Source organism: Barbatula barbatula, assembly GCF_947034865.1.
Source record: "Barbatula barbatula genome assembly, chromosome: 9".
Classification (NCBI taxonomy): Eukaryota; Metazoa; Chordata; class Actinopteri; order Cypriniformes; family Nemacheilidae; genus Barbatula; species Barbatula barbatula.
The window spans coordinates 5,820,297-5,848,193 of NC_136772.1; the positions used below are offsets into that span (position 1 = coordinate 5,820,297).

Below are 27,897 nucleotides of genomic sequence, written 5' to 3' on the forward strand. Positions count from 1 at the left end.
GGGGGCGAACACCTTTTTCTCCCTGAATGGACCTTCTGTCAGCTTGACCCGAACCACTGAACTATATAGGGATTCGTACACAGTATATCCAGTGCATTATTTAGTATAGTACACTTAGTATATACCCCAAAACTTATCTCTTGTCATTTCAAACCTGTATGACTTTCTTTCTTATGCACAACACAAAATAAGATATTTAGAAGAATATTGGTAACCGAATAACAGCAGTACCTATTTACTTCCATTGTATGAGCACAAAACCAATGCAAGTCAATGGGTACCACCGTTGTTGAGTTACTAAATTTATCTTAAATATCTACTTTTATGCTCTGCAGAAGAAAGAAAGTCATACAAGTTTGTAATTCCATGGGTGCGAAAACCTTTTTCCCCCTGAATGGACCTTCTGTCAGCTTGACCCGAGCAAAGCCACTGAACTATATAGGGATTCGTGTTATCTGGATGCTTAGAGAGGCGGACTCCGTGGAAATGATGTGTGAATTAAAAAAGTTTTTGTAGCCTCAAGGCTGCTCGCGTGGAGTGCAGGGAGGAACTGCTTGAACCTTAGGGGTTCAGAATGAAATCCGTCTGGACCTTATTGTACCTTTCCTGCCAGGCGCTGCCTGGATGTTTTTAACACTAGCTTGTGTGAGGTCAGACCTCAAATGAGATATTATACTTTTCTAGCACAGCTCTGATTCAATGAGAGATGTCATCATTTGCAAACAGTTTGGATATTAGCACATCTCTCTGCTTTGGAATTTAATTCAATTTTCAGCTTTTCCCTGACTGTGGTCAGCATACAAACATGTTTACAGTATACACACACACACACACACACACGGACCCAGGCAGTCCGGGAATGAGGTAGTGATTACTTTCACCTGAAAAAATATATATATATTTGTCATTTGTCAACACACACACACTGCCCATCCCAGCTTAGTCAAAGTGACTTGATTAATTCATGCAGTTTTGCCCCTGAGAAATAATTACTGTTATACTAAGGCCAGCATTAGTATTCAGTATGTCTCTCTGACCATCCTCTCCACCATATTCGGTCTGAAACTGCGGTTGTGATGTCTCAGAGAAATTGCAATCTGATAAATTCATTATTTGATATTTATTTAACCTCCCCAAATGTTCAGTTAATAATATTCAGTCTCTTAATATTTTCTATAGCTATCTATTTTATTACTTGTAGTATATGACAGTCACAGGCCCAGAAAAAAATAAGAAATGTACCTTTTGCACCATATGCATACAGATACATACACGAATGTCCAATTCAGCGTTTTAAACATTATTCTCTTTGTTAGTTGCTGCAGATGCATCATCATTTCTTATGCCTGCTGAGTTTTCCGTAGACTGCTTCTTGAGGCTTGTACCCACTGAGATTATGTTTTAGCGTTTAAAATTGAATCAAAAAGCAGTAATGTCCCGATGCCTCTGGTGTGCTTTACAGCCCAACAGTAATCTCATTCTCTTAAACTGCCGTGTTAGCCCCAGCAGAGATTGCGGTCATGGCTATTTACAGGTGAATATCTAGCACGCGCGATTCGGCTGGGGATAAACAGGCCTTCGGGGGAGGATATTATTTAGAGTGTGTGATATTAACTCTGAGTAATGCAATCCTGACCAATGCCACCTGGACCAACGGGGACTGCTTTGTTTATACAGAACAATTTCTGCACGTCGCATAAAAATACGCTTTTCCCACCGTTCCAGGCCTTCCTAAATCAAATAAAAATAGGACACAGGCTAAATGGCTGGGGAACTAATGTCGGCATTTAAGCGGTTTGGAATGTAATACAGTTTTTGATGCTCTGTGCAACCAAAAGCCCGCCAAAGATGCGCCTATTTGAAATACTTTAACCATGCTTTTTTGTTTTCCTTCAGAACCTCACTTCATCTCGGCTTACGACGTGGGTCTTTTCACCTTCTTCTTCTTGAGGGAAAATGCCGTGGAGCATGACTGCGGCAAGACGGTGTACTCACGGGTGGCTCGGGTTTGCAAGAACGACATAGGAGGACGATTCTTGCTGGAGGACACGTGGACCACCTTTACAAAAGCTCGGCTGAACTGTTCACGGTCGGGAGAGATCCCTTTTTACTACAATGAGCTGCAGAGCACCTTTTACCTGCCCGAACAGGACCTCATTTATGGCATCTTTACCACCAACGTGTAAGTTTTGAACTCAAGAGTTTTACAGTACAGTTTACTGTAAACATGATTTGGTTTTGTTTCGGACTAAATACAGCTTACACTAGATTCTTGGTCAATGTAGTGCGGACGATCTGTATTCTACACATTATAATTCATATCATCTGAGGATTCCTTTGCACATTTCTAAAGTATGCATACTGTAAATTAAGTTTTGAATAGCATATGTATGGTAGTACACACTTTGAGCACATCCCTTTGCTCTCATTCCCCATATTTTTCCTATCTCTCTCTCTCTCTCTCTCTCTCCCTCTTTTTTACTGTTTCTTTTTTGTCTTTGTCTTGTCCCCTTTCACTCACTGCCCCAGTAGAAACAGAATATGGTAATGCAATCAAAACAACGGCGTCTCCATCTGGCTGTCGTGAATTGAACACCTTAAGCAATCCTCCCAAGGGTTTGGGGCTGCAAAACTGGGAGGGTGGTATGTGAATGGGGTTTGCAGGAGAGCTGGCAGAAATGTCTCAGAGTTGGTTGTAATTTTACTGAAGTGTTTAGGATTGAATTGGGGTATTATTTCAGTGGGTGGGCTGAAGGTACTGTAAGAAGGCGTTGTTGTTATCATTGACGTTGTCACTGTTTTTTGAAAGCAATAAAACGTGACAGGCTGTACCTTGTAGTGATTTTACCATAGTGTTCAGGAATTTCATTATTAAACACCCTTTCGTGTTATAAAAGTATTATTTTTATTAAGGCCTATTTAATGCATAGACTGTATTTGGAAGATATTTGTAATTTTTTAATTAACTTTTTTAAGGAATTGTTATCACACTCGTTTTCTGTGAAAACTGCCTTTTGGCAGTTCATTCGGTAGCAGACAACCTCTCTGGAAAACAGATACGGCGGTATGAATGAGAACGTCTATCTTGAGCATGCATGCCTTCATCCCTGAATTACGGCAAATACAGAATAACAACCCAGCACATCTTTTTGCTCACTGTGATGCAACGAGACAAAATCCACCTTGAAATGAGTTTTTGTCCCCTCTAGCGTCAATGTGAACTTAAAGTATATTTTTCTGCTTATTTCTGGCACTTGAAAGTGTGGGGGTGCTGCAATATGAATGTACTGTAATATACTGCAGTGTAAAAAATGTGACAAAAGTCACTTATTTACCATGACTCACTCTTGAGGAAAGTGCACATGGCGAATCTGAAAATGTATTTTTTAAATCCTTAAGATATATTTAAAGACGTATAGACAACTTCATAAAACGTAACATACCTGTATAACAGCACTGGTCTAGAAGAACTTCCTGTTTCAGTTTTTTCACACTACACAAACATTTAAAAGAAAAATGACACCAACAGACCGTTTATAAGAGAAACAAAATGTTAAACAAATATTTATAAGATGTAACTATATACATCCGATTTAAGAATTATAATAAAGTCAATAAAAGAAGTGCTTCTGGACTAGTGTTTACTAACTAGGATTATATAGGACGAAAATATAGTATATTTTAAAGCATTTTGTGAAAATGAATCTTAAATTAAGGCCATTTCTTGCGTTGTTCCATATCGTCTATAGATGAACCAAAAAAATCCTTACCCAGCGAAATAACGCACAATAATTCTTTCTAAATGAACGCATGAAATAGACAGCGAAGTATGTATAAAGTTATTCATCTACTATATGTCTGACTAGTTTTTATAATTGACAAGAGAGTCTTTCTCTCAAGAGCAATATAAATATACTACTGTATATACTAAATGCATATTATACTGGAAAATATTTATGGCTACTCCTACCTCAGTCTCTGCTGTGGAGGGTTGCTGAGTTGGCTCCTTGTTGTTTTTCTTTTCTTTTGTTGCTGCGATGCAGGTATTTTCTTTTCCCCTCGAGTGTTGTCCTAGTTTCATCTTAATCAACATTATGGTCTTCTTGGATGACCTTACAGGACCCTATGTTATATCCTACATTGGGTGTCCTGTCACCACAACCCAACACGACTTCATTTTATTAATCATGTTATCTACTGTATGTGTTGCTTGGAAAGCTCTATAGTCATCTGCTTTCACAGCGAGAAGACTTCATGTCCATATGTTGTGTGTTTTATCAAGCATGTCATTGGATAGCGTACGGTAGGTGACTGTGTTACGGGCCCAAACTCTGTTATTATTGTATACTTTACGGTTCTTTATGGTTCTCAACAGGTCTAACATTTTTTAGTTTTTGTGAGCAGGAGGGCGGCCATTTAATTTGATGAATACAATGGGGGGCCTAGGAGTTGAAATGGTTGAAAACCCATGATTTAAACGTCACTGTCATCTCTGCTGTTTGTTTTGCATTTACACTTTTGTAGACGCCTTAGGCACTTGTTAAAAATCACAGAATATCTGATGTTTTTGAAAATAATGCATTAATTTTTTATTTATGAATAAACTTATTGCAAAAGCATAACGTTAATGGATATTTGGTGAGCATACTTTGCCTTTATACCAGCGCCATTTCTCCTAAACACACTTTTTAAAGAATTTGTCAGGAAGGATTCCAGGAATCTTGGGGAATTTGTCACAGTTCTTCTATAAATTCAGGCTGTTTCAATTGCTTCATGTTACCCCAGACCAAGTCTGATGTTGAGATCAGGGCTCTGTGGGGGCCGACCCATCTGCTGCTGAACTCTTTATTTGGAATAACTTGGAAAAAGACAAAATTACTGAGTTTTAATATCTGTCAACCAAAGAGTGTATTTATAATATCGCATGTGAAATAAACCCCTTTCCCATATCAACATATCACCAAAAACTATTTTCAAACCGAGCTCATTTACGCTTGTACTTTTAGCTGGACCTTGTCTACTATTCATCGACTGAAGATCTGAATCACTGTGACCCAGGTTTACTCGCTCAGCTTTAAATCAATACAGTACAACTAATCTGTTTTTTAAGCCCTGAAGCTGTAATTCCTCCTACCCTATTATAGCAAGAGAAGACGTAGCCTACCTGCTGTTCTCTCTATCTTTTTTGTCCAGTTCACAGTAGAACGAGGCCAACAGAGCTAGGCAAACGTGTTCTTGTCAACATTTCTGTTTACAGTCCTTAGGCTTTCAACACAACATGGTTTGACTAAGGCTGAGAGGAAATGTTGTGCTTTTCAGTCTTTTGGGAGAAATAAGGTCTGTTCCAAAACCTTTTGAGCTGCCTACCGCAAAAGCTGTTCGAATAGCAAAATTCATGTTGCCTTAGTTTTTATACATACATGAGGGAGTTGAGTGGGTATTCATCTATAAAATAACTTAGTTAAAATCTGTTTTTAAGGAAATATATTTTGTATGCGGTTTCTGTTTGCAGCTGCCCACCGTGTAGACAGCAAGGCAGCACACTTGGTCTTGAAACAGAGCTTTTTGCTTTTTATCTCTGAACATGTAATGCCTCATACAGAGGTTTGAAGTCTTGTAACAGAAAGTTGCTACGACAGGTCAATCATATCTCAAGCTAATTGGCTCTTCCGTCAGAACTAGTTCTGATTGGGTTATATCAAGCTCATGTGTTCTCGAGGGCTGACCGCTTTTTTCATGCACCGCGTTTCATCTTTCTTAAAGCTTTTTGAGGTGCATGGCCAACAGCCTCTCTCTCTCTCTTAGCATGCTAACTTTCCGCGTTGAAGCTTTCATATGAGATCCCCAGGGTAGAACCGCAAAACCAGGCTTGAACTGTCTCAGAGACTTCAGTTAGACCCTGAGCCAGACAGCAGAGTTCGGCATAGTGAGAACTCTCTCCTGGAGCTCTGCCCATGAGCCCATCTGTCTGTGGCTTCTGCTTTACTGCCACAGTTATTGCTGCTCATTTACGTGCAGCACACACATGAACGTGCTACCCACGATAACTGTTGGATTATTATATACGATTCTGGTTTCGAATGACCCCCGGCTGTTTTCCATAACTTGCGACATAACGCGTTATGACTGCATCTGTCTGATAATCTTTATAGAAATGACGTGAGTTAGTCATGTTAGTTGTGTTGATTTAGTTTGCATATATGCATTTTGCAAACGCGTTTATCCTAAACGTCTTATAGTGCATTTATGGTATATATTTATTTTATTGTTCGTGTGAATCAAAACCATGACCTTCACATTGATCTACCAACTGAATGCTATGAACATAAAAACTTGCATTGCTATTTTTAGTTAGTTTTAGCCACTTTTAGTGACATTGGTCAATCGGTTTTCTTGCTTCTACTGAGAGCTATTGTGTGCATGTCAAGGGGCTTGTTAGTGCGGTTCACTTGCAGGAATATGAACCGGCGCACAGGCTGCTCAGGGGACATTTCTCAGGGTTAAAGGACTAAACTACATCCTACCAACAGCACTCTGAAACTCCACCGTCATCCGTTCAAAACTCTGGGAACAAGAACCATCCCGTCCATCCTCCGCAGAGCTTCTCATCTCCCCTGCAGACAGCTTACTGTGGTCTAGGATTGTCTTCGGGCCACCTGTCACTCACATCGGTGGAGTTAATTAGCTTTCGGTGCATTTGAGAATATTTCGTGCCAGATGAAGCTTAGAAGATCCGCTTGGCTGAGCCGATTGAGAACTTTTATTTTTGTCTCATGCATGTAGTCTTAGTCAAAAGGCAAACTGTGTTTTCAGTGTTTCGGGTGGTTTTTGCAACATGTGAGAAAGATACAATATATGGAGTGTGTGGTCCGCCAACTTTGAGAAAGAGTTAACACAGAAATGTTAACATTCTGTCGTTGTATTAGAGCCTGACCTACAGTATATTGTTATTTAACCATAATGCAGTTTTTTTAAGTGTCTTATAACCTTTGAATAATAATACCTTTAAAAACAAAAATGAATAAATAATAAAATAAATTATTACTAATTATTAAAATCAACATAATATAAATTCATATTTTTGTTCATTATTATACGAACATATAAACGTATTCGTTTACAATTATTATTGTGATTAATTATTATTAATTATTATAAATTCCACTAACCAGCCATTTGTCAGTAGACGTATTTATGTCAGTTCAACTACCCATGAATATGGGTAAACAATAGCTATTAAAACGATTTTTGATCTAATCTTATATTTTATGTTTCAATGTCCTGGATTTATATTGTTTCTATGTGTTTTTCTGTGTTGTTGCAGGAACAGCATTGCTGCCTCCGCGGTTTGCGCATTCAACCTCAGTGCGATCACACAGGCTTTCAACGGACCCTTCCGCTCCCAGGAGAACCCTCGCTCTACCTGGCTGCCCACCCCAAACCCCATCCCAAACTTCCAGGTGCACCATTCCCCCATTATCTTTCACATTTTCTTCTCTGTGTGTGTCAACATATAAATTCAGGCATCGGTCTGGCACTGTGACTGTAATTCCTCAATAGCAACTGGATGTATCTGCATGCACCAAAAATTCACAGTTGACATTTGTATTTGTCAAATGTTTTTATGGATTTATATTTGCATTGCCCTGTTGTCCTTGACACTAAATATTAGGTTTTTACCTATTGACATTACCAGTGTGGGACCATTAATGAAGAAGGGCCCAATGAGGGACTAACTGAGCGCAGTCTACAGGACGCCCAGCGCCTCTTCCTCATGAATGACGTGGTTCAGCCTGTTTCCGTGGACCCGCTGGTCTGGCAGGATGATGTGCGGTTCTCCAAGCTGGTCGTTGACATCGTACAGGGGCAGGACACTTTGCACCATGTCATGTACATAGGCACAGGTAACTCAAGAAGTTAAAATCAAGTTTTACCAAAGGTTTTCACCATACTGATAGGTCAGATGTCAATATTTGGTGGTTTAAGTACGCATGCGTCCCTTAAAGGGTAAAGGATCTTTTTAAAGCGTAGTTTTAGTCAGTTAAGGGAATAATCGCATCCATAACGGTCCATATTCTTCATAAATGGGCACATGAAAATCAACATAAAACAAGTGAATAAAATGAAATCCCTTTTTCATTTGTTCGGTATTATTGCTTTTGGTTTGTACATCCTTTTTTGTCACATCCATACCGCATTCGTTTTCCCTCTTTTGAAATCCTTGGATTATAGTGTATAGAATAATGCATACCACTAGCTGCTATTATGCTGTTTAGTCCTTTCCCTGAAAGATATTCTCTTTCTGCACGGTCCTTCCTAAAACCTTGTATAAATAACATTATTCAAGCAGCCTTGTGTAATTATACTTCGCCTTCTGTTTTGATTTGATCAGAGTACGGAACTATTCTTAAAGCTCTGGCAACCACAAACAAGACCCTGCAAGGTTGTTACTTGGAGGAGATGCAACTCTTCCCTCCGGGTGTACGAGAGCCAATCCTGAGCCTTCAAATTCTCCATGGCGACAGGACTCTTTTTGTGGGCCTGAATGACAGAGTCTTAAAGATCCCCCTGGCAAGATGTTCCAACTACAAAACAGAACTGTGAGTACCGTATTTCATCTTTAATGGAACGGTTCGCCCCAAAAAAGAACATCTGTCTAATTTAATCAACCTTTTTCCAAACCCATGGTGCTACTGTATTTTTTGGAATAGAGCAGTAAAAGTTTAAAACATCTATATTCTTTATATCCACTGAAAGAAATCTTTCATAACTGCTTTGATTTTTTTTGTTGTTTATGCTTCTATTTTTGTCTTGGGCTATTTTTTCTTCGTAGTTGACATCTGAATTCAGACAAGCTTCACGAACGCACATTTCACATCCAAATGACAAAATGCTTTCTCATTAGACTGTAGGTGTTGGATGACAGAGGTGCGTGAAAGGCCCCTTTCACTTTGGAAAGAGCTCCTCTTACCCACCTCTGCAGAATTATACCCTTGATCTGTCATTGAGAAAGAAATACCTCCTCACGGTTGACTGGAGCAGTAAGAATAGAGCGCCTTCTCACAATCCCCTTGTATTTTATCAAGGCTTTCCATCAACTTTCCGCTCCACGCGCAGGGTGGGGACAACAGTCAGGCTCAATTTGCCAGAGGGACAAATAGGGTGCTGTGTCCGTTCTCCGTGCCCCATGCTTGAAGGTGAAACGCCGATTGTGCATGTGGATGAATGAAACCGATATAAAGCCAGGCAGGATGGTTCAAAGAAAAGGGAAAGAGTGACGCCTCAAATGAATTATTCTTCAAACATATTTGAGTGCGTGCAGGTGACTTATCAGCGCTCTGATTCCGCACGTACAATCTTTCCTGCACACGTGCGTGCACGAAGGGCTGCGTGTTGAAGAGCATTGAGGGTGTTGCATACTAAATGAGGTGTGGGTGAGATGGAGCTGAAGTGCCCTATTTAAAACTCAGCAGGACAGAACAATCAGACTGGGCTCCAGGGGCAGATCAGAGAAGAGAATCCTTAAATGTTCATTTCCGTTTTGATTTCTGCCAGTCCCAGCGCACAAAGTTAGACACACATTTACCTCCCGGAACAGCACAACTTTGGCATACTGTACAACAACACTGAAGAGATGAAAAGGTATCACGGGTATTGCTCTTTCAAAGCTTGGGAATTCTCAAATGTTTCATATAAATATAAATCTTCAATACTTTTTTTAAAAACAAATAGAAATTGTAGCTGCAAAAATGATGATAGATAAATATTGAATAATATTGACTTCAGTTTGCAGTCTTGGCAAATCTGAGCTTGGTTTCACTTCTGAAATAATAATGGAGACATTTGTTTTTTTTTCTCAGAGAAATATCTGAAACGCAGAAGAGATTTAAGTAAATGCTTTCATTTACACTCTCGTGTAACCTGATCAAATTTATAACAGAGATCTCATCAGTGATTTATACTTTCTTACGGGGCAGGCTGCCAGCTTGATGTATCTTGACTCCCTTGCTTTCTCTTTCGTATTTATCATATACAACTTTTTTGGTTAATGTATTTTAAAATTTCAATTTTAAAGATTTAAAAAAATATTTGAATGTGATCCGTTTTATACCTTAATACCTGTTAAACCATAATTTAAATATTACGGATGATGTAAGCAATTTAGCCCTTCCTGACTGGACAAAAAAGTGTAAGGGCTATCACACAGACAATTTTTTTGTAGTCCGGCATTAAGTACATTTTTTGCATTTGCTTCCGAAAATAGTGCTTGCAGCGACTTTAAATCTAAATGTAAATTTAACACATACAAAATTTGACAGCTATTGTTGTTAAGTCTGACAAAAATACGCCTTTTTTATATTAAATACACTTCATGTTTCTGACAGGAAAGGTGAACTGTTCTAGTCACTGATACATTTACTTCGTTTAAGAAATACATTTCAGGCAAAGCAATCTGAAGAAAAGGTTTCTATTGGTAAATGTAAACATGGTGTGCAAGGTCACATCCTTGCTGTGCGAGACAAATTCTAGTCTACCGTTGTCGAGAGAAAACAAATCAAATCAATGTAAACAACACAAAGAGAACAATGGCTAAACATATAATTATTTCAAAATCATTCTTCTTTTATTCACGGTTTCAGTGCTTTAAAAAGGAACCAAACAAAGTCCCCCCGCCCAGTATTGCCCTCTGAGAAATGTTTATTGAGGGCTTAATGTTAATTCTTCTCCTTTTTGTGATAATTGAGATTGATCCCTTAGAACTCTTGTTTCCTGCTAACGTTCAGGGACCTTAACCTCTCGCCTCTTCTGTAAGAAACAAATTTACTCTGATCAGCCGACTGATTGTTTGATGGGGCTAAGTGGATCAAACGGGCGGGCCAGATCGATAAAGTTCAGACCACCTTAGCACCCCTGAGACACAGTGATTCTGGATCAAAGAAGAAATGAATGTGGACATTGATGTAGGAATAGGCTGGGTAACACTTTCTTTCCTAATGACACTTGACAGAGACTTCCACCAGCAGCACAGGGCCAAGCTGTGAGGGTGTAGGATGAAGATACTGCTGGAGATTTGCAAATGCACATGACTGTCGGCCGTATATTACAATCAGGTCTTTTTATGGCTAATTAGAAACTTTTAAGCGAGTATGGCACAGTTCGTAATGATGTTTAAAGGTTGAGATGATGTGTTGGAATGCTTTGATGAATGTCGGTTTGAGGTTATAATGTGTTTCGCTGTAGTAGGCTGAGCATACAGTAAACATTCCTCTGCTTGAAAAACCACAAATATGTTTTTACAACATTTCTTTCCCAGAGCCTGTGATGTGGCCTACCTCATTGGTTCCTTTTCTCATGTCTACAGAATGGTTTTATTTATCAGTCAAATTGAGAGTTACAGAAGATGACATTGCTTTACGTTTGCTTTATGTTTACGTTTTCGTAATTTTGGGCATCTTTAATCAGTGAATGACTTGAAACATTGACAATGTCTACGACCTTAAATCAGCAACAAATTCCTTGTATGTTCACGCGTATTTGGCCAGTAAAGTATTTTGTTCTATTCAATTCAATTAAATTCTATAAAATGTAAATTAGTGTAACCATATTATATCCAATATAACCAGACATGTACACTACTGTTCAAAAGTTTGAAAACGCTACCTCATTCTTAATTTATATTTTATTTTCCACGTTTTAGTATAATAGTAAACTTATCAAAACTTTGGAATAAGTTTACTTTAACTATATTAATTATTTAGTTACTAAATACATAAAATACAAATATATCAAATAAATACAAACAATCTCATATTCTCGGTTCTTCAGACCCTTTTCTCTGAAGTTTGGAAGTTATATAAACAGAATTTACCATTTATTATGGACTCAAAATGGCTGTTGTTTTCTTAATTATGAGAATTACGAAATATTATTGTTTTTCTTTAAGAAACATTATATTGACACAAATATATTTTTGTCTACAAGAGTCATTTCAAACATTTAAACATACACTTTCAGATTTTAATATTTTTTGTAGAGAAACATTTCAGTTTGAACATCAAAAGTTTGAACATTCTTTTGCAGTATTTTACATTTTTTGCATTTGTTTTTATTATTATTTAATACATATTTTTTAATATTGTAACTAAAACATTTGAATATATAATTAATGTTATGTATAATGTTAATATATAATTGAATATTATAATTAATTTTGTACTTGAACAGGTCGCTTAACCTCACGTCTCACTAGTCCCTATAGTAAGATGACATCATTAAATTCCAATGGCCTTGGTGATGAAGCAATAAATACAGATTGTAAAGAGTTTTACGCCATTACCTGTGGCTGAGCCCTTATAGCCAGTCTATGTGGAGCTCTTATTCCAGTGGCCTAGTCTGACCCAAACAATTTACAGCCCTCGTTGCCGCCAGCTTGTCAACAGGGCTCTAAAGAACAGAGTTTGAGAGCTAACCACTTGTTTTTGTACATCGCCCAGCTCTTGTGCTTCTGGAGGAAGATAGAACAGTGAACGTGTAGGAAAGTAATCAGAAGGTGAGGGCATTTATTACTTCTGGCTTTTAACTGACTCTCCACCGGCGGAGCCCCAAAATTGAAGCCATTTTTCTCACAAGCTTTCTCCCATTCTTGATTAAGACAGGCTATATGTCTCCAACTCCGCTGTCCTGAACTTCTGACAAATAGCATCTTTTCTTCTTCTTCTCTAGAGATGAAGCCATTAAAGGATCTGACTGACCTTCTTATCTCTGTCTGAGCACAGCTGTCAACTGTGGGTTTGTGCAGAAATTTCCTCTAGCTGAAATTTATGACTTTACGGCTCAGTCCTCTTTCACAGAGAATTACAGGGGTCATATCACAAGGATCAACATTTTTTCTTGATCTTTGTTCTGCACCATTTTACGTCGGACAATGGAGTAAAATGTTAATTATTTGTAGAATACTGAGAGTGTAATGGATGGTAATTGTGTTTTAAACTCACACTGAGCGTCGGCTGTTTTTATCGATTCTGAGCATTATGTTCACCGTGCTTCTATAAAAACGAATCCTTGGCGCTTGTTTATGATGAAAAGGTCACGAATTGATATTAAATGGATGATAATAACTATTTGCTTTTGTCCGTCTTTTAAAGGCCTATAAAAAAGACATTTTTGCAGGTCTTCCAGTGACTTTAAAACATCCATTAAACCAACGAGAAACTAGAAAGATTTATTGTGTTCTGCCCGTTGCTTTGCCCCATTGTTTGTGTGTTCATTCTCTGCACTACTTAAATTTTAACAAGCCATGTTTTGTGGCTTTGCTCCTGATCTTGTATGCTGTACAGAAACCATGTTAAATTATACAGCAGTGTGATTAGTGTCGGTTTATTTTTGCTGTAGCTCTCTCTCTCTCTCTCTCTCTCTCTCTCTCTCTCGCTCTCCATACAGTATCTTGAATTAAGATACAATATGAATTGTGCACTTTTTTTGTCCAACAGTCTATTTTAAAAATAGGTGAGCTTTATGATTGGGCAGAAGGCCAGACTGCAGAGTATTTCTGCTGTGGTTGTCTTTTTGTTTCCGAGACAGCGGTCAGCTTTCAGTTTGCGGAAATCTCTCTCTACAGACCGAATTGCGGAACACAGTAAAAAAAAAGCTCCTCCAGGAGGTGGTTAATTGAGTTTTTTCTCAGTAGGTCAGCTGGCACAGCTTTGGGAGCAGTCGGGTCCTGGCGGTGCCTCAGGGTTGTGTTCTTGTCTCCTGAGCTCATCAGGAAAACAGGCTGCTGCCGAACGCCAAGCGAAATGTCAAATCAGCATTCCTTCCACACTGCCACATTTTCATAGTCTTAAGAGATTACATGGACGACTGACTTTTACTGCCTTTGGTTCACAGGAACAAATCTTTCCACTGTAATTAATGAAATCACAGCAAAAGTTTTTGTTTATATGGGTAGTGCATGCAGGTCACTGCCCCGGGGCTTGTGTTTCTGCCCCCGGTAACTGGGGGTAATTGGCCCTTAGATTTACACAAGGAATATATTATTATTCTTTCCTGTCTCACATGCTTTTAATTGGCTGGAGTCATTTGTGTGTACAATGTGGCAACTATTATGCAATGCGATAACTTTAAATAACATTAAACGTTTCTGTTGTATTTCAACCGTAATATGGCGATTTAAACAATTTATAGCTTGTCCTTAGGGTTTGGGTTGTATTTTATATATTTTGGGAATAAAATAATTCCAATTTCTGTGTTTGATCCATGTTCCAATTTGTACTAGTTGTCACTTTATAATTAATGGACGTTATTAAAAAAATGCTTAATGTGCTGACCCAAAAAACACTTTCTGTAAAGAGCTGTCAGTGTGAAATTTCAGCCTGTGCCAGCTACACTGATGCTTCACTTTTTCACCGCAGTCACAGGATGTGTGAAACGTACCCTGATGGAGGGAACAAGACGTTGTGTCGAACCGACAGATGGGGTTTGACCAAAGAAGGGGAGAGCTCATGGGAGGAATGTGCTGAGTACCGCGAGGTGGAGGCCCATCTAGGGGAGGTCATGGGTTTCCAAAATGGGAACATTTGGATACATTAGACAGAACCACCCGGCTGGGTGGGGGGGTTACTACGTGTGGAGCACTAGGTCTGGTTAGAGCTATAGGCTAGATAACTGCTCCGCCCAGCCCACCACCAGGAAGTGCTTAGTGATGGATGGAATGCCTGTTCTTTGCCCGGTAGGGGAAGAAGGGATGCGGAAATAGCACTCTGACCCACCTAGGAGGGGGAAGGCGCTTTCGCAGGCGTACGCCCTACCCTCTAGTCAATCCGTGGACCCGGAGAATGCTTGTAGGTACCCTACCCTCTTGATGGAGGCGAGCACCACCGGGAGAGCCGTATTCATCGTAAGATGAAAAAGAGTGGCATCTCTCAGGGCCTCGAAAGGGGGCATCGGGAGGCCTGCCAGGACCACATCGAGGTCCCAAGAGGTTACTGAGTGCAAACGAGTCGGATTCAGACTTCACACGCTCCTTAGGAACCTGACGATCAGGTTGTGCTGTCCCAGAGACTTACCTGCTACTGGTGATGAGTGGCAATTGCGGCTACATACACTTTCAGTGTGGAAGGGGTGAGATTACTCTCCAGCCTTCATTTTCAGGAAGGACAGCACGTTCCCGATCGAACATCTCCGCGGGTCTTCTCCTCCAGAAGAGCACCAGTACGAGAATAGGCGCCACTTAAAGTCGTACAGCCGCCTAGTGGCAGGTTTTGTTTGCCTACTAGTGTCTATTTAGTTAAAAAAGTATAAACATTGAGAAAACAAGTTGTGCATATATATTTTTTCGTCTTTTATGGTTTTTAATAATGTTCGTAAATGACATTAGATGACAATTTTCATTGAGATGTGTTCCGTCACATCGATGAGAAGAATGCAAAGAGAACAATGTTTCACTCTCTTCCGAATTTTCGTGATATGCTTTTAGCATTGGAGTGCTTTAGCACTCAGCAAGAGCTCTCTCCTCGGCAGGATTCCGCTTTGGCACTCTGCGCTGTATCAACACTCTGTGTGTTTCCACAACCTCGAGGCTGGAACGCCAGAGGGCCGCTCAAACAAACCGATGCGCTTGTGCCAAAAAACAAGCCTTTCAAGCTGACGGGAAGGCTGCGAGGCTGCTGCTGCTTACTAACATACCGCCCCAAATTCTTGTGCCCTCGAAACAGCACTTGGTGCTTAACTCCATTAGTGGGTTTAGATTAAATGACATCTCATTAGGCCCTTTTTTTAGAAGCTTACAGATTTTAAATCGATTTTAATGTGTAGCAAGATTTTGTATGGGTGTATTGTAATGAGGTTAACCTCATGGTTTATTTTACGCGCAGGGCTGTCAAGGTACGTTACATTTGATGTTTTTGAGGTTGGCCGGTGGAAGCAGATGTTGAATATTTTTGTAATGTCTGTTCTTTTATCTGCCACGATGAATTTAAAAAAGTTTTATACCTCAAGCCCTTATATTTGTTCTGTCTCTTTCTGTTTCAGGATGTGTTTGGAAGCCAGGGACCCATACTGTGGTTGGGACCGCAAGCAGCGACGCTGCACTACTATAGAAGACAGCTCCAACATGAGCCAGTGGTTCCAGAATATCACCGCATGCCCGGTAAGTGTCCACCACGCTCACTGCTCCATACATGACGCATTTTGATTGTCTCGATAACTCTCAGTCAGCTTGGAAATCTCTTGTGCGTGAAAGGTGCTATGCCGCATGATCGATGACATCATTGTGGCAGCTGTTTTGCGGTCATTATTTTTTAGGAACGAGATTCCGTATGCATCCAACCTTCAAATTCATAAACAATTTCTCATTTATTCCAGCTGAGGAACCAAACCACAGATGGCGCGTTTGGGCCTTGGGCTCCATGGCAACCTTGTAGCCATGATGACGGCGAAGGTACCAGTACGTGCCTTTGCCGATCGCGGGCATGTGACAGCCCATCTTCTCGCTGTGGGGGGAAAATATGCGAGGGTCCCACCATTGAGGTGTCCAACTGTTCGAGGCAAGTATATTTTTCCCAATCAGGTGTATGGTATAAAAAGATTCTGTGTAACACAAAAGAAAATATTTTGAGAAATGTCAGGGTGATTTTGTGTCCATACATTGGAAGTCAAAGGGCCAGTGTTGTTTGGTTACCAACATTCTTCAGGACATGAGGTTGAGTAAATGATGTTAGAATTATCCCTTTAAAAGAATGACTTTATTTACAGTAAATACAGCACTATGACAGCCGATAGTGACCAGTGTTCAGTAGACAGTTTGAGAATATGACTTTTGAATATAGTAAATATTTTTTCTCTAAAGTAGTATGCATGAAAGGCCACGGGTGTTTTGTGAATTTAATTGTACTAAAATCTAAACCCAACAGCTTTCCCCCTGTGGTACATTCATACAAAACTACATCCAAGCTGTTGAACTCAGCGGTATTTTTACAGAAAGTGGCACTTCTCTCATCGCAAGATATGCAATGCAGAAACAGAGCACTTTAGCAAATTAAGAAAGTCTCCCGGTCAAAATGAGTTCCTTACCAAAGCTTTTCTCTTCCTTTTCTATCACATCACATTATCCTCATCAAATCCGACAGCGCTGCAGTATAAAAACATTCTGAATGACATCGTTCATGGTTCGCTGATCCTCATTGTTTTTCTGCAGGAATGGTGGATGGACACCCTGGTCGTCGTGGGGTCAGTGCAGCACAAGTTGTGAGATTGGATTTGAAGTTCGCCAGCGATCCTGTAACAATCCTTCGCCTAGGCACGGTGGCCGTGTGTGCGTGGGTCAAAGCAGAGAACAGAGGTAACACATCTAAATGTAAAAATCTGAAAGCTGTCATTATTGTAATTAGACGTCCTTTTGTCATTTAATACAGATTATATTCAGATAATAAAATATAATTACAGAACGGCAAATTAGCCTTTAACTTTACATGATAATGGAAGATGAATCATTTTTGAAGGGTTGTATTACACTTTTTCCCCCTGAAGGTTTTTATGCAAAATGTAATAGTGAGAAGCCTATTGTATGTGCTCTATTATAAATTGGGTCTAAAATTTTCAGTTTTTTGTTAAATGTTGCTTATTTCTGATCAATGCAAAAATTCAGGATAAGCAGAATCATCTCATTTTATTTGAAATGATTTATAAAAATGTGATTTCTTATGAAATGACTCGTTTCATAAGTTAATATTTTCCTCCTCAGTTTTCTCAAACTGAGCCTCTCTAGGCTTTCGATATCACTGAACTGTTTTCGGTATGCTCCACAGATTCTGTAATGAGAAGGTGCCGTGCCCTCAGCCCATCTTCTGGTCATCATGGCTGCCCTGGTCCAAGTGCAGTGCGGAGTGTGGAGGAGGAGTTCACTCTCGCTCCAGGAACTGTGAGAATGGAAATAGCTGTCCGGGTTGTGCACTGGTATGTACACCTAAAATACACACACTCGTACACAGACATCAAATCCCTGGAGCCTCCTGCTTGTCCGTTATAACAGCTGCTCTCTCACAGAACTATATGTGTGATAAAGGCCTTGTTTATGAAAAACGTTTAGTTTTTCCTTTTGCGTTTTTGAAAAGTTCACGTACACATGACAACATTATCACAACAGTCTGCATTTACACGGATGCAGGAAAACAGTTAAAAACGATGTAGTATGCACTCCAGAACAGTGAATGGCGATGATGTTGTGTAAAGAAACAGGTCGTGCCTTCGCACAGTTATAAGCCAAAAGTGATTTTTAATACAGCTGGTCTTATTGGTGCAGCAAAACCACATTTCGCTGGGGAAACGTTAATACATAGTCAAGCAACGAGAACTCACTGTACGGGAAGCTGCCATATACTTGCATGTGCGTGACGTCACCGTTTTCAGAAAGTTCTGTCTTGCAGTTTACATGGAAATGAAAATGGTGGCGTTTTCAAAAAGATGCACTTTGAGAGTCCGTTTACAAAAAGATCATGCGTTTTGGCCATCGGTTTGCACAGAGACAGCATTTTAGGGGGCACTGAAAATCCAAGCTTTCAAGCTTTCGTTTCCATGTAAACTGCAAGACAGAACTTCCTAAAGTCAAGCACAGTTATTCAGACCTCAAATACTCCCAGAAATTAAAATTTTGTATGTGATAACCTCGATTTGAATCATAGTTTTCATGTGTCTTGTCATGCTGTCAGTGTTTCACATTGTTATTGATATTTAACAGACATGGGACTAAAATGGCCACAATCCATCTAGAAATACAGGTTAAATGAATATTCGAAACGGTCTCAGTGGTAAGAGCATTGCGTTAACAATGCAAGGTTGCGGGTTCGATCCCAGGGGATTCCAGATACCAATGTAAAATGTATAGGATAATGCGTCTAATAAAAGTATCTGCCAAATGCCTAAATGTAAATGTATGTGTACTGTAATTTTTGTACTTGTAATTACTGTAAGGAACACATATCTGTAAGTCATTTTGGAAAAAGGTTTACGTAAAATGCCAATGCGTCAACGTTAGTGACATTGATTGATGTGTCAGGGCAAGGGAAGATTATAATCAATAATAACTTAAATTCTGAGCATTATAGTAGATTAAAAATGTATTTATTCATAAAATATATGCTCTAATGCATCTTTATATAAAACAAAAGTACAAAAGGTTTAGAGAAAAATCCTCTGATCTCCTGTGCATTTGTGTTTGAAATCAGACAGATTTTTGTCTCTAAAAGTATGCTCTTTAACTCTCTTAAGAGTTGCAATTAATTCCGATTTAATCGACTTAATCAGGACTAAAATTAATGTTCCTTGCGAAGAACCGTAACAGCCCCTGGGGTGTCTAGCAAAGAGCCATAAAATTTTATTAACAGTTCGTGGTAATGGCTCATGAATGCCGGCCATGCGGTATCGTGTGTATCTTAGGAAGTGAAGTGTCTGTCCCATCTCCCCAGACATGATGAATGAGGAAAGGCAACTGGATGATGTCATCCATCTTTTATATTCTACTCATGTCAATCATCATTGCAGGAGTACCAGGCTTGTAATCTGGAATCTTGCCCGGAGGTGAGACGAAACACCCCGTGGACACCCTGGGTGCCGGTGAATATAACCCAAGGAGGGGCGCGGCAGGAGCAGAGGGTACGGTACATCTGCAGGGCCCAGCTGGCTGATCCTCATGAGCTGCAGCTGGGCAAACGCAAGGTGGAGACACGCAACTGCCCTAATGATGGAACAGTGTCCTGCGAGACAGACAGTGAGTGTATAGATGCTTTTTAATTTCAACCTTTCCTTTTTTTGACGTGATAAAATGAAAATAGAAGAGCCCAAAAACTCTCTTTTTGCATAGTCACGTAGCTTTTAATAGTCAGTCGAGAATGAGTACTTCACCCAAGTAAAGTTCACCCAAAAATGAAAATTCGGTCATCATTTACTCACCCTCCTGTCATTCAAACCTGTATGGCTTACTTTCTTCTGCGGAACACAAAAGAAGATATTTTGAAGAATGTTGGTAACCGAACAGTGACCAATGTCTTGCATTGGTTTTCTGTCCATACAATATAAGTGCATGGGTACCGCCATTGTTTTTCTTTTCGGGGTGAACTATCCCTAACTAGTCAGCTATTTGTGCACCAGTAGATGCAACCTACAGTACTCATAAAGTAGACAGAGGGACAATCTGTGCAAAGGTGGCATATTGAAACATTATTGTAAGTAGAAACTCTTTATGCCAAGTCTCAAGGGACGGACTTTCCACAAAAGCAATCCAAACTGCACTGACGCTGAGTGCTAAAGTGCTAATACTTCAGGTACCTGAGAGCGTTTCACAGAGCTGAGTTCAGCAGAATATAAAGTGCTATGTGAATGTTGGCAATGGACTCCATTTTCTGTCTTGAAATGCTCAACTTTCATTAGTCAATGTCTTCTGAGAGAAGTTTTCCCAGTGCATGTGAGCATCAATATTTTGGTTTTGGGTAAAAGTGCCAGCTCAATGTCAGTTTGGGGTCAGAGTTCAGGACTTGCCAACTTGAACCATGTCGGCTCATTGATTAACTGTAAGTTTCTGTCTGAACTCACAGGAGGTCAAATGTGGGATGGTGCACAATGAATGCATTAGGAGCAACAGAGTGTCAGAATTCACCTTGTGGAGGTTGCCGTGTCCAGAATGTTCTGTCAGAGATGCGTGGTGTCTTAACTCACCTTGAATTATCAGAAAAAGGCCGACCTTTGGAATGACTCATTAATAAATTCATGTCCAACAGTGTCATTGGGGAGAAGAAGTAGCAAAACATGATTTGAGATTACGGCAGTCACTCTGGAGGACTGTGCTGTGAATGTATTAAAGGAACAGTTCGCCCAAAATAACAAACTCAGTCATCATTTATTCACCCAAAATGTATTTAAAACCTTTAAAGAAGATAATGTCCCAGATTTTGTGTCCATACAATGGAAGTCAATGGGGTCCAATGTTTAAACATTCTTCAAAATGTCTTCTTTTGTGTTCTGCAGAAGAAAGAAAGTCATACAGATATGGGATAACATGATGCTTAGTTAATCATGGATTTTTCTTTTTTGGTGAACTATCCCATTTAGACTAGTGTACGAGTCCTACTACTTTCACTGGTCAAATTGAATCCAGCATGAAATAAACGTGCGTGTTTAATGTGAACGTTTTAACAATGTTTATTTTTGCAGCTTTGATCGAAGAGCTCCTCAGGACGCCCGGTGTACGACTGACTGGATCAGGCTGGTCGTCGTGGGAGACGTGGTCAGCGTGCACTCAGGAGTGCGCCAAAGGCTACCGCACTCGAAAACGCACCTGCACCACCACCGAGGGCAAGAGCGCTCCCACCGCCTGCCGGGGCTCTCCGGTGGAATATCAGGACTGCAATCCACAGCCCTGTCCAGGTAACACACACAGCCAACGCACACACACATACACTGAGATAGATTCACACACATAGGGTCAAAATCTGGGTACCTGCTCATCATGATGAGAAAGCCACTGTTAGAGTGGCTTCCATTAGAGTGTGTGAAGTGTTGTACTGATTTCATTAGCTAATGGAAAGCTAAGAAGCCCCACAGGGACCCGCTGTGTTCAAATCAAGAGGTTTCAACGTAATTCCAAACAAATGCCATCTCAAGGTTAAATTGAAAACACTTTGCTCGTTTAAGAAATGACAAAATATCATTTTTTTTTGTTGTTAGTGGCAGGTGTGTGGATAATTATCTCACTGAAAAAATAACTAGTAGGATTTACATTTTATTAATTTACTTCATTTCTTGTAGCCAGTTTTTTTTATGTAAATTTACGAAATATTTTGTGTCAAGTTTTTGCCCACAGTTGTTTCAAGAGTGCAAAAACTTGCCACCAATTTAAGTAAATTTACTTAAATAAAGTGTGTGAAGAAAATTCACACACAAAAAAAGAAGTAAATCTTACTAGTTTTTTATATTAGTGTAGTGGAAACACAAGAAAGCTAATTGTATATATGTGACCCTGCATCACAAAACCAGTCTTAAGTAGCACGGGAACATTTTTAGTAAAAGCCAAAAATACATTGTGTGGGTCAAAATTATAAATTTTTCTTTTATGCCAAAAATCATTAGGATATTAAGTAAAGATCATGTTCCATAAAGATATTTTGTACATTTTCAACCCAAAATATATAAAAACCTTATTTTTGTGAGTGGATGGCCTGGTGTATTTCTATTTCAAACGTTAGATAGTTCCCTCAAAAATGACAATTTCTGTCATAATGTTTTCACCCTCATGTTGGTTAAAACCTTTATATGAATTTTTGTTCTGTGGAACGCAAGAGAAGATTCGAGAAATATCCGTGAGTCAATGACAGGACCAATATTGTTGTTTACTAACGTTCTTCAAAATATATTTTTTTGTGTTCTGCCGTAGAAATTCATACAGGATTGGAATAACATGAGGGTGAATGAATAATAATAAAATCGTTTTCATTTTTGAGTGAAACATCCCTTTAAATTGAATACTTCTGCAGCAAAATCCAATGTCTAAGTTTAGGATTTTATTCGCATGCGGTTGTTGCAGTGATGCTTCGCCTTCGTTTCACAAATTTTACAGTAGCCCTGACTTAACTCAACATTGGTTAGCTATAAGTTGACACATTAAAATCCTACAGTTTACATTTATTGCCTGAATCCTATATATAGCTTCAGTAAGTAGTCTACACCAGACGCAATGCATGACATTTAAAAAACAACAACTACTAATGTAGAATCCATTGTAGCTCATCACGTGTCACTGTCACGGCTGGTGTGGACAAAAACTCTCAAAATAAACCTTTTCTTATTTGTTGCAGCATTGTTTGTAGACATGGTATACTTACACTTTTACTTTGCACATTTGAAAAAGTGACACCGACATACATTGACAAAATGACACCCTTCCCCTTTAAAAAACATATGCACATATCGGTCCATTAATCCTGAAGCTTCTCAACAAAGGTTGACATGTTTCTGGAGGCATATTGATAGCCACTTGTCATGCAATTGCTCGATTTGAACTCTTTGTGTAGCAAATCACCCAAAGCAATTCCTTCACAGTTTTCCACTCCGGCAAAAAGTGAGAACAAGATTGAAATAGTGGGGCGGAAGGAGACATAGATTCAGCCACATCTGCAACCATTTTAATCTCACACTTGGACTCCAGTCCACCTCGCAACCTCTAGCTGGACTCGCTGTGATTGTGATTGGTCTGTTGTCACACTTCAGTCGCGCCCCGGCACACACATGCTAATCCACTGAAGTTAAATGGTGCTTTTCGGGGCAGGGAGGAGGAGCCAGTGTTAGGCCTCTCCAGTGCGATGAGACATTGAGCCGCTTACAGAGAGAAATAAATACTAAAGCTGTTTGTGCCGGTCAATTTACTCTGCTGGAAAATCTTGCTTCAATTAGATGTTGTTTTGGTGGCTGGTTTGTACAGCTTGGAGCAGCCGATGACCAGCTAATAGCAACTTTGGGGCATGTTTTATATAACTCGGCTATCATCATAAGCAGGAATGTCCATTGGGGTAAATAGAAAAGGAAGTAATGAGACAGCCTAGTGTTGCTCGGGTGTTGCTTAAGGAATTTTGATGGTCAAATAAGCAGTCTGAAACTCCAAAAGGACATTCACTTGTGTCCTAAAGAGGGAATGTCTGAATCACCATCACATGCCATAACCGATGTTTGCTTGCCTCGTCTGCTTTTGAGATTTTTGAGCGTTTGCTTGTTTGATGGACGTTGTTTCTTGTTTGTATTTGTTTGCATCCTCTTCGTCCTTTTTGTGTTTGGGCTGCGTTCGCATCCGCTTTTCTGATGTTTGGATGATTGCGTGCCCCTGCTTGCCTGATTGTTTTGTGTTTGTCTTTGTATGTCGTATTTGTTCGTGCGTGTTCGGTCTGTGCAGTTAACGGCGCCTGGGCATGCTGGTCATCGTGGTCGCAGTGTTCTGTGCCCTGTGGAGGCGGGCACTACCAACGAACGCGCACATGCACGAGCCCCACCCCTGCCAATGGAGGGGACATCTGCATCGGTCTGCATACAGAGGAGGCCCTTTGCAACACGCACACCTGTGATGGTAAGATGAAAAACAAGATGAAACGCAGGGCCGTATTTGATAACATTCTTAAATGCTGTATCACGGTTTAAAAAAACAATGTTCTCAAAAAGAGCCGCACCTCTTTCTGTATGCACAAGATACAGATACGGTTGGTTTAGCCATAAACACCCATTATTACCACCGTATATAGAAATATACATTTTGTTATACTGTTGTGAAAACGAAAGGAAAAAAAAGGCAAGACCTCAGATGAATAGTTCACCTGAAAATGGTCCAATTGACTTTCCATTGTAGGAATATAAATTACTATGGCCAAGTTAATTGGACCATTGGACCTATTCCTTTAAATGTTGCAATTTTTTATTACATTTTATTGGCTCAAATTTTAATATCATCGTTCATGCATTTTCGCATATTCTCAGTCTTTCATACTGTTGTTGGGTGAATTTATGTCTCTCCTGAGGTTTGTTCTTTTGGAATTTATGGAATTCAACAGAAACGGGACTGGAATGGTAACCATACATGAAAGCAACAATGATCCGTTTTTCAACCTTGAAATAATCTCTCTAAAATTATTTAAGTGGTAGGACAACTCTTAACTGGACGAATTTCACTGCCGCTGCTACCTAAGCAGGAATCAGACAATTGCGCTTATCAACCACATAGGGTAACCATACACCAAAACGGCTCGTTGTTGCTTTAAGAATAAAAAAGATTAAAGCCAAATTTGTTTCTTAAAAATGTATCTTCATTTTTTCCAAGGCTGTATGTACAGTTCCTAATCCACTTCAGTTTTGTCTATTTCACAATTTGAACGACCCATAAAGTCCCTGCAATGTTTCACTGTTATTTTCCTTTTAAAGTAATGTTTGTGTAATTTACATACAGTTGCATTACATACAGTTGATGCAATATGTAATTTTGATGTAAAATGTCAATTATTTACCATATTTTTTACCTACAACCATTTTTTACCTACAATCCTTATCATTTTTATACTTCCACTCTCCATTTTGTATTTTTATTGTCTTTTCAATAGTATTTGACAAACTCTGTCATTCTTTAAATCTGCATGCTAATAGTCTGTTTATAACTGTACACAGTCTGTTAGGGCCCATTAACATGCTGTGCTCTTAGTGGAGCTGTATCAAAACAGTTCAAACGGTGCAAATTCAAAAACAAAAATGCTTCTCGCTCCAGGCGAATCACGCAATGCCGATTCCACTCCACACACTGCTCACATACTCTGGTTGAATCATCGTTTTATTTAAGACTGACTGATCATCACTGCTTTTAAAGTCTGGATTCACACCTGTCAGTCACCTGCACTATACACCATAAACACATACTTCAGAGTTCGAGATGTCTTTTAGATTCCTCCAGGCTACAGATGGTGCATATGGAAGTGTGCAGCATGTGTGCAAACAGACTGCGACACTTTAAAGCTTTATTGTCATATTCTGTTGTGTTTAGTACACAGCTATTGTCTGTCCATTAAAAAAAGAATCAGCCGGTTCTGAATCCAATTATTTTGCCATGTAAACTGAAACTCGTTGCTGCTTATATTAAAGTCCTTTAGATCCCCGATTCAAACATCTGCTCCCATCATGAATGACAAATTCCTGGTAGGCTCTGCAAAAATTATAAGATTGTGAGTGGTCTTGACAAACATCTTTAAAGCTGAAACATAAAAGGAATGTGTATATTTGTAGATTGGATTTTTCCAGCCGCAAACAAAATACATTTTAAATCAAAGTTGCAACTAAGTAACATTCTTGGTACGCTCGCTCTGTCTGAAAGTGCCGCCTTAGAGACTGTGATTATTTTTGTGTCCCTGTGTGACTTTGGCTGTGTTTGTTTCATATGTGTGGGTGGCCGTCGAGTCAGCAGTACTCTGGTTACCATCTGAACTGAGGGGAGGGACACACTTCTGGTCATTTAAAGTGTTTGTGACTGTGTTTGTGTGCAGGTGGATGGATGTCCTGGGCAATGTGGTCCGAATGCGACGACCAGGGACTGCAGCTGCGCAGCCGGGTGTGTGGGGCTCAATCCACACCATGTGTGGGAAACAGCACCCAGCACAGAGACTGCAATGAGATCCCAGGTGAGAGAAAGAGAACGGGGCTAGTTGTCACATAGGGAAGCTGTCACATTCAAGCAAGGGTCAAATATACTTGCTGCCTACAATCAACTTGACTTTGCAAGTCATTTCTGTTTTCTTTTACATTACATGTGCATCACAGTAAGTTAAGCCATTTAAACTAGGGATGTACGATAAATTATCGGACGATAAATGGTCACTTTTAATGTTATCGGTATCGGTCAATAATACAATTTAGGCCGTTAAATTATTAATAATTTTTTTCAGGTAAACCACTTCCGCTGCACGCTGCTCACAGTTCAATTTCAGTACAGTGCTGTCTTTCTGTCATGATCATTCACTTACTGCTATTAGCAAAACATTGTTTGTAGATATTTATCAATGTGTAAATTATAGGAACAAAAGCATAATGTTTAAAGCCAAATGCTGTCCGAATGCTTTCTGTCTTGAGACCTGTTAGACTATTTAGAGCACTTTTCTGGGTTGCTCTGGAAGAACATCTTTAATTTGTTTATTTAATAAACATACCAGAAAAGTTTAAAAGTTAAAGATTGTTTAACTAGTGTAAAGTAGGCTCGGTACATGATTTTCAAGGGTCAAACTAAACTTGTTTTCTGCAGTCAACGTTTTCAAATAAAAGCTGTTGTCCCCTTTTTGCCTTTTGTTTCAGTCTCAGAACATTTTATATTAATATTTAGATACTGTATATCAGCCAATATATCGATCATCGGCTTCCTGTGTTAAATAAGTATCGGTTATCGGGCAAAATTTACATATCGGCGCATCCCTAACTTAAACATTTTATTTTTATTTTAAACATTTACATTTATTTTAACATATTATTATTCATATTTGATCTAAATTTGATCATATTATTTATTTTATTATTTTATATCAACTCCAAAATGTAAAGAAGTGGAAATGACGTTCAAAGATTTGGGGCAGCAAAGATTTTTATGTCGTCACATTTTTCATTCACGATGACGTGAATTTTTCATTTGAAAGAAATATAAAGTTATTTGTTTAGAAGACTTTATGAAAGAGCATTTTACATTTTGTCAAAGAGCTAAGCAGAACTGCAGTTTGCCGAGCCATGTTTACAAGTAGGATTAAAGCTGAAGGGAAAAAATGAACAACATCAAAGATAAAGACAATTTTACAACCAGTTATGATGCACACTCACATACTGGTACCTATTCTAATATTTCCCAATTAAAATTTTACTCTTATTAAATAAAGATGCACTTTTAAACCTTGTCAAATCCGCTGATGTTTTTGAATACATTAGATGTAATATGTTTACTTGTGGATATTCATTGCTTTGGCTGGAGGAGGGGAAGTGTTCAAAGTGAAGAACTAAACGCTCGCAGCCTGCGAGAACATGAGTTATCAGAGCGGAATACCAAGTGAATCAGGCAGTCTAATTAATATTAATATTACGCCACGAGCCGGCCTCACGTCCAATTCCTCTTCGGTTTTGGGAAACAGGTTACACATCCTAAGGTGTGTTAGATGAAGGAGAATTGCGCATCTCAATCAAAAGTTTTTCACCCTTCCTCATCCATCTCTGCTCTTTGTCAAGATTTCAGATAGAACCCTAAAAGCATTACTCAGGTTGATGGAACACCTTAGAATATATTTCAGCAGTGAGAGATCACTTTCTCTCATTGCCTCGACCAAAATGGAATATTTATTTTAAGCGAGCGCTTCATGC

General features: G+C 39.3%; 1 protein-coding gene across 2 annotated transcripts in view; it reads left to right on the forward strand.

Moving 5' to 3' along the window:
* sema5ba (sema domain, seven thrombospondin repeats (type 1 and type 1-like), transmembrane domain (TM) and short cytoplasmic domain, (semaphorin) 5Ba) overlaps window positions 1-27,897 on the forward strand; it is a 107,818-nt gene that overhangs the window by 71,242 nt on the left and 8,679 nt on the right. For both annotated transcript variants that reach the window (XM_079463755.1, XM_079463754.1), the window contains exons 9-20: window positions 1,897-2,182; window positions 7,325-7,460; window positions 7,697-7,904; window positions 8,393-8,600; window positions 16,030-16,147; window positions 16,363-16,544; window positions 17,195-17,338; window positions 17,805-17,952; window positions 19,537-19,762; window positions 21,202-21,414; window positions 23,930-24,100; window positions 26,052-26,186. In XM_079463755.1, the coding sequence (XP_079319881.1) occupies window positions 1,897-2,182; window positions 7,325-7,460; window positions 7,697-7,904; window positions 8,393-8,600; window positions 16,030-16,147; window positions 16,363-16,544; window positions 17,195-17,338; window positions 17,805-17,952; window positions 19,537-19,762; window positions 21,202-21,414; window positions 23,930-24,100; window positions 26,052-26,186 (2,175 nt within the window). The remainder of the gene's footprint in view (window positions 1-1,896; window positions 2,183-7,324; window positions 7,461-7,696; window positions 7,905-8,392; window positions 8,601-16,029; window positions 16,148-16,362; window positions 16,545-17,194; window positions 17,339-17,804; window positions 17,953-19,536; window positions 19,763-21,201; window positions 21,415-23,929; window positions 24,101-26,051; window positions 26,187-27,897) is intronic.